Source organism: Balaenoptera acutorostrata, chromosome 4 (assembly GCF_949987535.1).
Source record: "Balaenoptera acutorostrata chromosome 4, mBalAcu1.1, whole genome shotgun sequence".
Lineage (NCBI taxonomy): Eukaryota > Metazoa > Chordata > Mammalia > Artiodactyla > Balaenopteridae > Balaenoptera > Balaenoptera acutorostrata.
In genome coordinates, this window is record NC_080067.1 from 67,105,569 (window position 1) to 67,121,549 (window position 15,981).

Genomic DNA, 15,981 nt, shown 5'->3' on the forward strand with positions numbered 1-15,981 from the left:
AAATAAAATTCTCTATTACTGGCCACCTATAGAGATCTTCTCAGGAAGATTTGTAATTTTTTTTCCTTAAATTTATCTATTTTATTTTTGGCTGTGTTGGGTCTTCTTTGCTGTGCGCGGGCTTTCTCTAGTTGAGGTGAGCGGAGGCTACTCTTCGTTGTGCTGTGTGGGCTTCATTGTGGTGGCTTCTCTTGTTGTGGAGCACTGACTGTAGGCTCGTGGGCTTCAGTAGTTGTGGCACGTGGGCTCAGTAGTTGTGGCACACGGGCTTAGTTGCTCCGTGCTATGTGGGATCTTCCCGGACCAGGGATCGAACCTGTGTCCCCTGCATTGGCAGGCGGCTTCTTAACCACTGTGCCACCAGGGAAGCCCCAAGATTTGTTATTGTGATTGCTATACAAATTTTCAACACTGTACTCTTTTTTAATCACCCAAATACCAGTGTTTTTGTTGATGTAATACCATTTTTAATCAAAAGCTTCATGCACCCTATTTGGCCCTCTCTCCAAACCCTTTCTCTGTACTTTCTCTGCCTCTTTGACACACTTGTCACAAATCCTCCCTCTTATTCAATCAATTCCTGCCAGTCGCCCCCCTCCCTGCCTCTTCCCATCACATCTACCCATCCCCCATGCCTCCCCACCAAAGAAGCAGATCTCTCTGCTGCGGAAGGGACCAAGCACATCTTTCAAGAGTTGGGAAAGAGAATTCAAAACTGCTGTGACAAGTGGTCCTGAAAGCTCACTTCTGAGAGCTGAGCAGGGCAGAAAGACACTGAAGCCGGTGGATCCGGCAACTCCAGGAGACCACTATGACCACAGCCCCCTTCTCCAGACGAGGGAACTGAAGTCCAAGGGAACAGCCACACCAGGAGCGACCAGTGGGATGTTTAACATTTTCTTCTATGTGAAATATAATAAATATGTAGTTTCAGTGGTTTTATTTTATTTCACAAATCCTGAGATAAATACAGAAAGACCAATATTGCTATTATGCAATCATAACCTGTACATGCGTTGTTGATGAATGTAATTGCTTGATCAATTCCTGTGAAGGGACCCAGAATGCCTCTGATATGTCGAAGGCATGAATTAAAATGTAACTGGTTGGGGAGGAACTGTAGATATTTAAATGATCTGAGAATCATCAGGAAAACCTTCAGATACAGATTGATAATGAAAGAGGAGAGAAAGAACCTACCCGCATTTACCTAGGACTGTCCACAGGAGAGAGACAGGACTTAATGAATTCTAATCCCTCCAAAAGTGCACCTTATAGTGGAGGAGAAATTCTCCATGCTCTGTCATAGCCAAGCTAATGCAACGTGTGCATGTGCGTGCGGGTTCACACACACACACACACACACACACACACACACACACACACTGGGCTGAACTCAAGAGGTACAAACAGGAAATGGCTTTATTTTTCTCCTAACACTGCCCTTTAACATGCCTCACCGGATCTCTTTTTTTAGCCCCTGGACAGAATCTCAGGAAGATCTTAACGTTTTTCAGGCTCTTGTGGTTATAGGAATAGCCTCTACTGGGGACCTTAAAAAAGTCCAGTCCATAGTAAGCTAAAAAACTCACATCCAATTCAATACTTCTCTCCACCTCCCCCCCAAGTCTTGACCAGTGGCTTGGGAATCAACACTGGGTAAAAACACATGAGTGGTCTGCAATGTCAACTCTTGTTTCACCTCATCCACCTCATCTTCTGGCTCTTCCAGGATCGGGTTAGGGGAAAGGGAAGGGGAAGGGAAGGGAAAGGTCTTTTAACTCAGGCTGGTGCAGTTTGTGGTCTCTCTTGACTAACGTAGTTGGCTGAGGTTCACATAGTAGGTCTTTAGAGGGGAAACATTTGTGGGTTCTTCAGAGGCCACCATGGTTATCTTTGTAGTGCATGGCTCCCTGATGTGGGTGATGTCCTGTACTCTCTGGTTAATCTACTACAATCCACCCCTGCATCTCCTGGCCTCTGGAGATAACCACCACTTCCTCATACTGCTGGAGTCCTGACAGATAGACCTCTGGGACAGGACCCCAGCAAGGCAACTGAAAGCCCACTGCCCACTTCAGCTTCCATTTGGCCAGGGAACTCACCATCCTTACCCTACCAAACTGTTGCCCTCTCTCTAACTACACCATCATAGTCTTCTCCAGCCTGCCTCCTACTTTCAGAATTCTTCAGGCTAGAAGAAAACACTGGTCCCTAACCTCATTCCCAAGGTCTGTATGTCAGGCTTCCCTCAAACTCTCTTAGCCCTAAGCTCTGGTTCTCTGGTTCATGGAAGCATGGGGGCTGTAATCCCTTGTCAGTCCATCACTTAACCACATCACTCCCTCCTAGGCAGACTCTCAAATGAGCCCCCTTTGAAATCTTAGTCTCCTATGAGGCTGGAGGTGGGTGACAGAGGCTGATAGTCACAGGACCATCTCTGCCATCTTTTAGGAGGCCCTAAAGGTATGTCTAACAACATTCTTTAGAAGGGGGAGAGGTGTTTTTCACTGGCTTTGAGAATTTAGCCAAAATTTTGAGACATCAGAAAAATCCCATTTCATACCCTTTTATAACAGCAATTCAGTTCTATTTCTTGACATGGTTATTGGTTACTCAAGTGTGTTTACACTGAGAAAAATTCATTGAACTGTGTGTTTATGCTTTGTGTATTTGTCTTTTTGTAGGTTATACTTGCGTAAAAGTTTACTTACAGGAAATGATTCTGAACCCATTGTGTGCTGGATTCTGTGTCAGGCATTTTACATATCTTATCTCATTTAATCAGGCTGACTACCATTCATTAAGCACCTACCATATGTCAATACAATGTTATATTCTTTCTTTTAATTTTTATTGTGATATATAACATATAAACAGAACATGTTCAGTTTAACAAATAAAGTGAACAGACATGTAACCACCACCCAGATAAAAAAATACATTGCCAGCACCCCAGAAGCCTCTCATGTATCCTTTCTTGGTAACAACCCCCTGCAATATTCTTCATATGAATAATTTGACTTAATCCTTACAACAATCCTGGGAAATTATCAGTGGTTGCAAGCTGGAAGATTCCCAGAGCTCACCTAGATCTAGGATACATTTGAGTTCTGATCAGGCAGAGTGCAGAAACCCCATTGAGCACCTGGGTCATTCAGTAAAGACCCCAGAAGGGGTTTAGATCTTTCTCTGTCTGACTTATTTCATTTAACATAATGGCCTTGAGGTTCATCCATGGATCAAGCATCTTAATCAGAAATTGAGTCTTAAGTCCCTGTTCAGTTTCTATGATACTGAGTTCTGCCCTGCTCCCCATACCCAGAGGGTGGACCAAGCTCTTGAGGTCCAGTCTCTGGACCTATAGCTCCTGCAATGTTCAGCTTATCTCCTTAGCACTGAATTTCTAGATGTGCCTGGACACTGGCCACTAGAACTTACTCCTTTACCTGCCCCACCCTCATGAGTCCCTAGGCTCAGGTTCCAATCACCCAGGGTCTGGCTCACTCATTCATTCAACAAGCAGTTATTGAGCACCTACTATGTACCAGGCACTAAGCAAGGTCCTAGAGACACAGCCATGGACAGGACAGACAGAGTCACTTTTCCAAATAAGTTGTAGTCTACTGGGGGATACAGACAAGTCATAAGACAATTACAGATCATTGTCATAAGTCCTATGAGCAAGCAGCTCCAGGGAGCTTTGAAAATATAGAGGGTGGATGCTTAATTTGGACTTCAGGTTTAAGAAAGACCTTTTAGAGGTAATAAAATCAAAGCTGAGACTTGAAGGATGAGTCGGAGTCAGCCAGAAGGAGAGGAAGAGTAGTAAAATGTTCTAGGCCAGAGGTTCTCAAAATGTGTTTCCAGACCAGCATCATCATCATCAACTGAGAACTTGTTAGAAATGCAAGTTCCCAGACCTTCCCCCAGACTTACAGAATCAGAAATTCTACGTTTTGGGCCCATCAATATTTGTGATTCTAATGCATAGTATAATTTAAGAATCACTGATCTAAATTGGGGAACAAAACGTACAAAAGCCTGGAGGGAATGTGGCTTCCTTCCCCTACAAATCATACCCCAGTTATGAGAACGATGATTCCAGTGCCCCATCTGAGATGGCAACTCCAGGCCATCCCTGGATAACAGAAGAACAGAATAGGAAAGGACTACCATTTGTTAAATACACCTATGCTTCACATAGTTTCTTTTATCTGCTTCTCACTACATGCCTATTATCATGCTTTTTTCACAGATTTGGAAACTGAGGTTCAGAGACAGTAAGGACCTTTGCCTAACCTCGCTCAGTCAGTAAGGCCCAGAACTGGGATTTGAACCCAAAGATTTTTCTACACCAGCCTACTGCTTCCAGGGAAAAGAGCTCAAGATTGAGAGATGAGGACAAGATCAGAACATGAGTTCAGCTCTTGGGTGAACTGTACCAGATAGGGTGGGGAAAGGAAATCCAAGTCTCTCCCTGTGTTCCCTCCTCTCAAACTCCCACTCCCCAGAGAGGACATGACCAACAGGCAAGAGCAAGGAGGCCAAGCTCTTCCACTCAGGACTGAAATGGAAGTGAAGAAACCAAGCCCAGGTTTTCTCAGTTGAAAAATCCTTGTTAAAGCTTAATCAAACTCTATGTTTGAGACCGAAAGCTTTTTGGAAATAAATGGTATAATTATCTGGAAAGCAACTTGACAATATGTAGTAAGAGCCTTAAGCTTTCAGATGCTAACATAATTGTATCTGTAAACAAAACATAACCATGAGAAGAGTCGTGATATATTATTAAGAAAAAAGGTGGAATAAAATTATGTATTCTGTATGATTCCAATCATGTTTAAAATGCCAAATAAAAAGACTAGAAGTGAACACACCAAAATGTTAAGATAGTTTTCCTCCCATCTAATACTCACAAAAGAGTTTAAATTTAAGAGAATGATTTATGTACCAAGATGCTCTTTATAGTATTTTAACAGCAAACTAGAAGCAACCTAAATAGTCCACGTAATGAAAAGGGATAAATAAATTACATTTTGATCATGTGATAGGATATAAAGCAATTATCAAAAGTGACAGTTGAAAAAAGTATTTTTGTCAAGTCCTTGGCTCCTGCCTGCACTCCCCTGCCCTGGAGGCAGGGTCCAGATACCCTCCAAAATGGTGGTGAGAGGCAGGGCCACAGAGGGCAAGAATCAGCCACCTCTTCTGGGGCTTCCAGGAAATTTTCAGTTATGAGATAAGGTCCTCGCTTTCCTCTCTCAGAGAACTCATGCCACTGTGTTAGGTATTAAATATGGACCCAGGGAACCCCAGACTAAATGGGGCTTAAACAGATTTAAACAGAATGCAATCTGTTTAAATCTCATCTCTTGCTGGCTTAACCCCCAGCACTCTACACATCTTAGATGGCGAGTTTCCTGTAAGTAGAAATGTGACCAGTTGACCTCTGAATCCCCGAGGAGGAGAGCATCATCATTTCCATTGTCAATTGTGATTTTATCAGGGGCTGCTCCTCGTTCTGCACCGGGGCAGGCCAGGCATTGGACTCTCTACACCCAGAGTCATCCAGCTGCTGCCCACGACTAAATCCGACCCATCATCTGCTCTGTAGGTAGTTTTATTGGAACATACACACACAGACACACACACAGTATATTTCTGACTATGAGAATAGCCATGATATTTATTAAGGAACAAATGTGGGGAAAAAAATTATATATACAGTGTGATTCCAATTTTAAAATGCTTAATGAAAAGAATAGGAGGAAACACACCAAAATGTTAAAGTAGCTTCGCCCTCATCTAATATGACAATCCATTACAGTAATTATGCCCACTCCACAGGTGCAGAAGCAGGGTGATTGCCTCTGAAGAGTGGAATTGTGGGTGGCTTATTCCATTTCTTTACACTGCTTTCTATATTTTCTATAATTCCACCACTTGTTCTTATCCCAAAAGGTGGGAGGCCGAGTCCTGAAGGAAAAATCCAAAGGTGATCCTTGATCCTCAAATGAATCCCCTCTGCCCAAAGGTACAGCCTGCCATCTGTCATCTGGGGAAGTGAGGATGCAGGTGGGCATTGGGCTTCCCTGAGAGGTCTGGTCCCTGCAGGCCTAGAAAGACCATCCTGTGTGTGCAGCTGTCTGTAAATTTTAATTAATTTTAAAATTAAATTTAAATTTAAAAACCTGAACCATCTCTGATTAATTAAACTTAATCCAATTTCTTTTTTTAGAAACCTGATCCAAGGAGGGCTGTGCCCTCCTCTCAGGGAAATTTGGAAATTTCCTGGTGCTGTCTCCAGCCCTCCAGCCTCCATTTCTGCCTCATCCACTCCTCTGGTTCAGAATCTTTTTGTAAACCAAAGAACCCAGCTTCCCTCTGATGGTTTACTGATCCGATACCTCTTTATGCCCACAGCTCCCCCGGATCCTGTCTGAGCCCATTGGTGACCCAGCCCTTGGCTTCTGCCAAGCCCCTGACTCCCTGCTCTGCCCCTGCTGGCTACGCACCCAGCCAGCACCTTCACGCCAGCTCTTGATCTCGTCCTCAGCACACAGATAGACACAACATTTTGTTAGTGAAGGTAGAGATGCAGAGGAGTCAGATTTTATTTCTGATGGTGACATCAGCAGGAGTTTGTGTAGCTCCTGGCTATAGTAAACAGCACAGAAACTAGCTCAGACAATTCGAGTGCTCTCCATTTTTGCTCTTTCTCTTTGTCTGCACTTTCCGCTGGCTCTCTTTTCCCACCAAGCTTTGCTGTTACCGTTAGATGTTGTCTCAAAGAGAAGTTCTCTGATTCTGAATGGAGTCAGACCCATCAGCTGGACCTTGAGTCCTCCAGCTCCCAGTGGTTCTTTAATAAAGGTTGAGAACTTGTGAAATAAACAGAGGGGAAGGTCTCTAGCAGCACTGGCCAGCTCCCTGCTCTGTAGGGCTTTATACATTACCTCCCTCTAGGCTGCAAATTCACTTTACACTCTAGGGCAAATTTCATTCCTGGGAAGTTTGAGGTACCTGGACCAATAATTCAGGCTCTGTATCCTCATCTTGTGGCCAGTTCCACTTTGAACCCACTAATGGAATGGGAATGGTTTATAACCAAGCCCCTGTCTTGAAACCTCAGATGACCTTGATCCCCTTCTTGGGTTCCCAAGTCCAAGCCAGCTTGGCATCCCAGGGATATGAAGGCAGTTACCCTACAGAAGAGCTATGTCCTTCTTAAGTACTGTCTCAGGTGCCTTGACAGGTGCTGTTGTGAAGTGTTGTGAGCAGAGGTAAGAGGACCCAACCTGGGGTCTTGGCTTACCTCTGGCCTAAGGTAAATGGGATGGACCTTGGGTGGTAACCAAGGGGTGTCAGCCAGACCTCAATGGGACAGGAGCCTTAGAAACTGATCCCAAGACCACCAGCTGCTGGGGTTCTGCCCTGCCTCCTATTGGGCTCTGAGAGGCCTCCTAAATTAGGTTGGGTTTAGCCAGCAGAGAATATCTATGACCACAGTTAGGAGGGATGGGGTAAGGCAAAATCAGAGTCCTTTCCTCTCTGTAATAGTCTGGGTTCCCCAGAGAAACAGAAGCAATGGGATTTATTATAAGGAGCTGGCTCACACAATTATGGAGGCTGAGAAGCCCCAAGATCTGCAGTTGGTAAGCCGGAGAGCAAGGAGCACCAATGAATGGTATAGTTCCAGCCCAAGTGACCCAACAGCAGGAGAAGACCGATGTCCCAGCTCAAAGACATCAGGCAGAAAGAGAATTCTCTCTTACTCCACCTTTTGTTCTTTTCTGGTCTTCAACCAGTTGGGTGAAGCCCACGCACATTGAGAAGGGCAATCTGCTTTATTCAGTCTACAGATTCAAACGTTAATCTCATCCAGAAACACCTTAACAGACACACCCAGAAATAATGTTTCACCAAATGTCTGGGCACCCCATGGCCCAATCAAGTTGACACTTAAAATTAACCATCACACCCTCACTGGGCCTCAGTTTCCTCAAGTACATTGAGGAGATTGGATCTGGTGTTATTCAATCTTATTTCTGGTTCTATGAATGGGCCTAGGCCATTCTGTAATCAGACAGGATAATAATGTTATCTAAAAGGTATGTGTTGTGAGAAGCAAATTAGATAATACGTAGGAAAGTGCTCTATAAAATAGTGAGATTATTCCTTATTGATATTATTAAAGTGCAAAGTTTATGTGATTATTATTGCTATTAATTATAATTATCATGCCCTCTCCCTGGCTTTTAACCATATACCCTGTTAGTTAATGCTACTACTACTGTCAGTTACAACTTGCAGCCCTACTGTTCCCTTATATCGGCACAATGTTTCACCCACCATCATCTCAGTCATTGTTAACTTTAGTACCTGTTTTAAGATGTAGGTTTCATTATTATTCAAGTATAGTGAGGCCAGCACAGGAGGAGGTGACTGCCATTGAAAAGATAACTCGTTATTCAGAGTTCCCAAAAGGCGGGGGCACGTCACGCCACACAGGGTCACAAGGGGAAGCACTAGTGTGGATCAGGGGGCAGAGGAATCAAGGGGAAAATGTGGGCAAGACCCTTTATTACGGTTTTCACAGGAAGGAATAGGTGAGGCAGGGTAAGTAGGTTTAGGATTGTCTAGTTTGAATAATTTCAGCAGACTCTGGGGAGTTGGGGCCATCTCTAGTTGCCAGGTACCTAACCCTGGGGCGATTAGGATAGGGGAACAGTGGCCCAAAGGTGAGAGTCCTGGGAGCACCCAATAAACCAGGTGGCTGGGGTATGATCTTGAGTTGGTTGGTTTGCGCTCCCAGGGGAATTGTTTGCTTATCTGTAGGAATTTGCTAACCCTGGGAAGACAGAACCTTCCGGTGTCAGCTAAGCTCCAAAAAGTGTCAAAAATAAAAAGACTTAACCCATCCCGATTCTTAATACACACCCTGACTAGGTATTAATCCTGACTATCACAGTTAATTCAATTGAAACTGAGAGTTCACAGTTAAGAGAGGTCTTTCTTTCTCTAACCTTCATTTATTCACTCAACAAGCATATACTAAGCACTTATTATGTAATGAGCACTAAGTTAAGCCCTGGGATACAGAGAAGAAAAACAGACGGTCCTTTTCTTGGGGGTAACAAAATAAAATAAGTTTAAATGTCTTTAATAAACATTACAATAACAGGAAGTCCGGTGTTCCATAGTAGGAGAGGCCCCAAACACAGCCTGAAAGGGACGAGATTCCATAATGCCCCAGTATCCCTACCTCCACACCTCCTCCGACTCCATAGTGTGGGGTTCAGGAACAGAGCCTGTGGCTAAAAAACTGAATAAATTTTTCTGTCTTCTCCCAACAGCTCCTCCAGTAAGCTCCCTTTGAATAAAATTATTTTCCCTTTCCATTTCTGAGAATTAACCATAAGGAAATCACGCAGTAGAAGCAGAAATCTATATGCAGAAACTGATTCATTGCAGAGTTATTGAAATTGGGGGAAAAAATTTGATGCAGCATAAGTATCCAAAACCAATGGAGTAGTTTAACAAAGTATAGCATATCTACCAAGGCACATTATTAAGCAAAAAGAACTGTATCATGATTCAGAAGGAGCACAGACCCCAGAGTCAGATTTTCTACGCTCCAGCCTTTGGGCAAACTAGTTAATGTTCCTGAATCTCAGTTTTCCTGTTTATAAGAGCGGAGGCTGGGCTTCCCTGGTGGCGCAGTGGTTGAGAATCTGCCTGCCAAGGCAGGGGACACGGGTTCGAGCCCTGGTCTGGGAAGATCCCACATGCCGCGGAGCAACTAGGCCCGTGAGCCACAATTACTGAGCCTGCGCGTCTGGAGCCTGTGCTCCGCAACAAGAGAGGCTGCGATAGTGAGAGGCCCGCGCACCGCGATGAAGAGTGGCCCCCACTTGCCGCAACTAGAGAAAGCCCTCACACAGAAACGAAGACCCAACACAGCCATAAATAAATAAGTAAATAAATAAAAATTTTTTAAAAAATGAGTCAAGAAAGGGGGGGGGGGATATGAAATTGAGAAATTCTAAAAAAAAAAAAAAACAGAGCGGGGGCTAGCTAATAATAGTTGCCACCTCACAGTGTTGTTGTGGAGATTAAATAAGAAAATGCAGGTAAAGCACTTAATAAACACCTAGAATAGTGCTCAATAAATGTTGGCCATTACTGTTCTCATTATTAATATAAAGTCAATGAAAACAGTTAATTGGGTGGACTTAATACACCACAGAAGATATTCCTCATAGAGTCTTAAGTTAAAAATATATATATTTATATAATAGTATGTAATCAAATTCTGAGCCTATGTGAAATGTATATGAAATGTTTAAATAGTTGTATTGGTAGCATAATGGCATTATGTGTAATATTTTAATGAAAGATTTACTTTAATCTTATTGCAAATTTCTGTTTAATAAAAAAAGAAAAGGGGGATATAAAAATAAAATTAAAAATAAAAAGCAAGTGAACACTGAAAGAAATTGTATGCTAAGAAATTCAAAAAACATCAATAAATTTGTCCTGGGATTCATCTCTGCAGAGTTGATGAACCTAAATCATCTTCACTCTGGGGACAGATATCTTTTTTTTAGCATATAAAACTCTAACTCTTCTAATATTTAGTAATAACATGCTGATGTAAGCTAGTTCCAAGCTGCAGGTCAGTGTCATTGGGACTGCCAAGAGGTGAAAGATCAAGACAGATCAGAGAGAAGGAAACAGAAAGCCACCTATTAAATGGTGATATATAAGAGTTTATTTTGCGTGTAAGTATTAACTCAAATATGCAAAAATATGTATAAATAGCTATAGACACACTATAAATATAGATACAAAGAAATAAAAGATTGGAAATATATTGCTAACAGTAGCTCTCTTAGGGTTGGAAGATCATAGATGATACCCAATTTCTTCCTTATCCCTTCTAAAGTTTTCTACAGTTGGCATGTAATACTTTTAAATTTGGAGGAAGGGAACTTTAAAAACTATTAATTTCTTCTTTTTAAAGCAAGGGATTATTAGTGAGGAGGTAAGAGGGAGAGTGTGAGCCAGTAATGTCATAAATTCCCTAGCGCATGTGACTGTTTACTCCCAAAAGTCCCTGAGTTGGAAGTTAAAAATAGAAAGAGCTGAGGGCTGAATTTGGGGGGGTAATGAGTCCCACAAGAAGGGCTGTGAGCAGGGCAAACTGAGGTGAAGTACAGGAGTGGGGTGAGTTGGAGGGAAAGATGGTTGACTGGGGTCCTCCCCATAGGCAGGGGGTGCTGGTCCAGGGATCCAGCTTGGAAAGGCTTTGTGGAGGGTATTGCTTCAGGAGTGGGAGAGTTGTTTTAAAGGTTCAGCAGGGAAACCAAGTTCAGTCTGATCCCAAAGGAAGCAGCCGTGTCCTCCCCAAATCCCATTAGCCTATCAAGCAGCCTTTTCACTCCCAGAGCTGGAACCTGATTTCTGGTCATTCGTAGCCTCTTACAGCCACCCAACTCCTTCCCAAAGAATTCTATGTGCTCCCAGGAATGTCTTGATTTGGGTGCTTGCTGAACCAAAAGAACTTTTCCACTGAAGTCCTTTCAATCAAAAAATTACACAAACTTCCTGTACCTCTAAAACTAGACAGGCCTTTAGAAATAGTTTACCCAAACACCTTCATGGTGGAAGGCACAGTGCTCCTTTTAGAGATGAGGAAACTGGGACTCAAGGAGATTAGGTGATTGGTCCAGGGTGATTGAATAAGTTATGGCAGGGCTCCCCAAGATCCCTCTCTTTTCTATGTATTTTTTCCATTACCCCATGTTGTTCTTTATTAAACAGGAAGAATCTTCCTTTGCTAGGATCTGTCAATGCACCATTATGTCCTGTCATAATAGTAATTATCATTATATTTTGACAAAATAATACTTAACCATTATGTCCTGGCTGAATAATACTTAACCATTAATTGAGGTCTATGTGCTCTTTTCATAAGCAGTCATTTAATTCTCATAATAAGAAGGTATTATTAGGTTTCACACAAAGAAGCTGAGCTTCAGAGCAATTAAATAAACCATCCACTGTCACCCTGACAGTGGTAGCAGAGTCAGGATCTGAGCCCAGTCCATCTGAATCCAAAGTTACCTTCCTGATTCTCCATAAAGAAACACTGTTGGCTATATATACACAATGGAATATTATTCAGCCTTAAAAAAGAAGGACATCTTGCTATTTGCAACAACATGTATGAATGTGAAGGACATTATGCTAAGTGAAATAAGCCAAACACAGAATGACAAATACTGCATGATATCACTTGTGTGCGGAATCTAAAAAATGTTGACGCTACAGAAGCAGAGAACAGAATGGTGCTAATAGGGGCTGGGGGCAGAGGGACGGAAAGATGTGAGTCAAAGGATGTAAAGTTCCAGTTATGCACGATGAATAAGTTCTAGAGATCTAATGTAGAACAACATGATTACAGTTGACAATATTCTGTTGTATACTTGAAATTTGCTAAAAGAGTAGATGTTAAGTGTTCTCACTGCATAAGAAAGGAAAAGAAGCTGGGGAAGGAGTGGCAGGCACCATGTCCAGCTGCAAAGGGGGTAAGAAGAAGCCCAAGAAGCAGGCCAAGGAGATGGATGAGGAAGATAAGGCATTCAAGCAGAAACAGAAAGAGGAGCAGAAGAAACTCGGGGAGTTAAAAGCGAAGGCCTCAGGGAAGGGCCCCCAGGTCACAGGTGGAATTAAGAAATCTGGCAAAAAGTAAGCTGTTCCTTGTGCTTGAGGCAACGATGGTCCTTAATTCCATTCCTGTTTAAACATTTGGATCCCCTGCCATAACATCTGTTGCCACCTATAGCTAGAATGAAGTGTAGTCTTATTCTTTTTTTAAAAAATTAATTAATTTATTTATTTCTGGCTGCGTTGGGTCTTCATTGCTGTGTGCGTGCTTCTCATTGCAGTGGCTTCTCTTGTTGCAGAGCACGGGCTCCAGGCGCACGGGATTCAGTAGTTGTGGCACGTGGGCTCAGTAGTTGTGGCTCGCGCAGGCTCAGTAGTTGTGGCGCACGGGCTTAGTTGCTCTGGCATGTGGGATCTTCCCGGACCAGGGCTCGAACCCGTGTCCCCTGCATCAGCAGGCGGATTCTTAACCACAGCGCAACCAAGGAAGTCCCTGAAGTCTTAGAACCTATTCTACATTTAAGAATAAACTTATGTTAAAAAAAAAAAGGAAAAAAGAAATCGGTAACTATCTGAGGTGATAGGTATGTTAATTAGCTTGATTGTGGTAACCATTTCACAATGTATACGTATATCAAACCATCAAACTGTACAAACTGTACTGTCAAATACACCCCAGTAAATTTTTTAAAGTACATAAATAAAAATACCTTGACTGTACACATACCAAAAAATCCTCTGTTGAGGCTGATCTTTGAAGGAGCTGATTCTCCATTAAATTCAGCATTCCTTAAAATTCTCTCATTAGTGAAATTGTCTTTTCTTCAACTAAAATGGCAACATTTAAGCATCTTGACATTATATAAGAACTAAATCCCTAAACTGGATTCATCCTAAACACCTCCATAGAGTTTTTACCTTGGCTTTGTTTTTATTTCACTTGAGTGTGCAAAGTATTACTATAATAATGATTTGCACACTCAAGCCAAAAAAAAAGGAACTCAGGGTAAAATTTTTATGAGAACCGTAAAGGAGAAATCTTAGATACTCCCTTGTGTTTGTTTTATTTTCCATTCTTTGGGACTTCCCTGGTGGCACAGTGGTTAAGACCCTGCCTGCCAATGCAGGGGACACGGGTTCGAGCCCTGGTCCGGGAAGATACCACATGCTGCGGAGCAACTAAGCAACTAACCGTACTGAGCCTGCGCTCTAGAGCCTGCAAGCCACAACTACTGACCCCACGTGCCACAACTACTGAAGCCCGCACGCCTAGAGTCCGTGCTCCACACAAGAGAAGCCACCACAATGAGAAGCCCGCGCACCACAACGAAGAGTAGCCCCCGCTCGCCACAACTAGAAAAAGCCCACGCACAGCAACGAAGACCCAACGCAGCCAAAAATAAATAAATAAATGTATTTTTTTTTAAATGGCAATCTTCAAAAGTTTTGCATTATAAAACATCAATTCTGGCTTTTAAAATAAAATAAATTGGGGCTTCCCTGGTGGCGCAGTGGTTGAGAATCTGCCTGCCAATGCAGGGGACATGGGTTCGGGCCTGGTCTGGGAAGATCCCACATGCCGCGGAGCGACTGGGCCCGTGTGCCACAACTGCTGAGCTTGCGCGTCTGGAGCCTGTGCTCCGCAACGAGAGGCTGCGATAGTGAGAGGCCCGTGCACCGCGATGAAGAGTGGCCCCAGCTTGCCACAACTAGAGAAAGCCCTTGCACAGAAACGAAAACCCAACACAGCCAAAAAATAAAGTGAAATTATTTAAAAAAAAAAAAAAAAGTTAAAAAAAAAATTAAAAAAATAAAATAAAATAAAATAAATTAATAAATTAAATAAATAATAAAAAGCAAGGTGCCCTCCAATTCCTTACTCGTGTTGGGGACAAAGATCACTCAGAGTTCATCCTGAAAATCATCTAAATTTAGAGATTTCCTACCGGAGCAAAACTTTCATGCACCAGTAATAGAACCAGGCAGCCTTTCCAAAGTATGTCAGGCATGTGCTTGCGATGCTGTCACAAGCAGCGTCGAGTATCTGTCCCTGTGTGCTGGTGACCTAGGAGCCCTCGCTGTTTTCTAGGCCAGTTACAGAGAGATCTGGGGCTGGAAGCAAAAGAGATTGCACAATAGTTAGCACAGGTGCTTATTTTTAATCACATTAGTCAGGCAAGGACTTTTTAAAACATTTTTTTAAATTTGAAAAGTGTATATATGTAGATAGTTTTTTTTTTTTTAATTGTCAAAAGCTTACTGAAAGAAACAAAGGTCTCAACCCCTACTCTTAGTCCCTTGGTCTGCATCTCAAAGGCAGCCATGGTTCAAGTTCAGCGATGTGACCTTTGAGTGTGGATATTTTATGAGCAGAGGCAAACTGCTTTTCTACATCTTGTGGGCAGTCTCTCTCTTTTTTAATCTTATAAATGCCCATTGGGAAAGACAAAAGAAGTTAGAGGACAGCACCCTGGTGAGTGTGCAAAAAGTCTGGCTTTGGTTTCTAGATTTTCTAAATCACTTCATGCCTTCAGGCTTTTTTATCAAATATAGTTTACAAAGGCTATATGTTCTTTTACTGCTCCTTTCTTTCCTTCTTTACCCCTCCTAAAGCAACGGACAAAGCATAGAGGACATAGCTAGAATTGGTGGGGAAGGGGACAGTAATAATAGTAATAATTTTGGTTGTTATTGAGCACTTACTATATCCCAGGCACTACATATTTTTTTCTCACTTCATCTTCAAAACAATTCTATGAGGTAGGTGTTTTTATCCTCATTTTTACAGATGAGAAAACTGAGAAAGATTAAATAATTTACACAAGACTATACAACTAGTAAGAAAAAAAGCTAAGTTTTGAACCTAGACTCTTCAAGTCTAAAGCCCCAGTGGAAACACTTAGATTTCAAGTCTTCATAGAGAGACAGAGAACATGACTGTCAAAGTGCTAAGCTATGTAAGGGAGTGAAAAATAACAGCACAAATTAGGGTGGTCCTGGACTACCAGTGTGTGGGAACTGCTCTGAGATCTGCAGTAAAGTTTTGGGGAGGTTGCACTGTTCCCAACAGATGCTTCAGACAGAGCATCCAATGAGCAGTGAGAATTCTTGGGATGGAGATAGGCGGGCCAACCTCAACCAACACAATTTCCTAAGAAACTGGATAGAGTCTTTCAAGAACAGGAAACGTCTGCTGCAGATATTCGTGGTCAGGTCTAGCCCCTTCATACCTGCCGAAGGATTCTTGGAAGGCTGCCCATCAAGCAAAAGGGATGGACAAGGTACAAGACGGACAAGACACGTTGT

The 15,981-nt window shown here is 42.6% G+C and overlaps 1 protein-coding gene across 1 annotated transcript; it reads left to right on the plus strand.

Moving 5' to 3' along the window:
* The first annotated feature begins 12,577 nt into the window (after positions 1-12,577).
* On the plus strand, positions 12,578-12,760 carry LOC114235646 (translation machinery-associated protein 7-like). The gene has a single exon (XM_057545008.1). It carries the CDS (start codon positions 12,578-12,580, stop codon positions 12,758-12,760), a length of 183 nt encoding a protein of 60 aa, XP_057400991.1.
* The last annotated feature ends 3,221 nt before the right edge of the window (positions 12,761-15,981 follow it).

Excerpts from the sequence above, each read along its gene's own strand:
- LOC114235646 (XM_057545008.1), top strand. The coding sequence starts at position 12,578 with ATGTCCAGCTGCAAAGGGGGTAAGAAGAAGCCCAAGAAGCAGGCCAAG.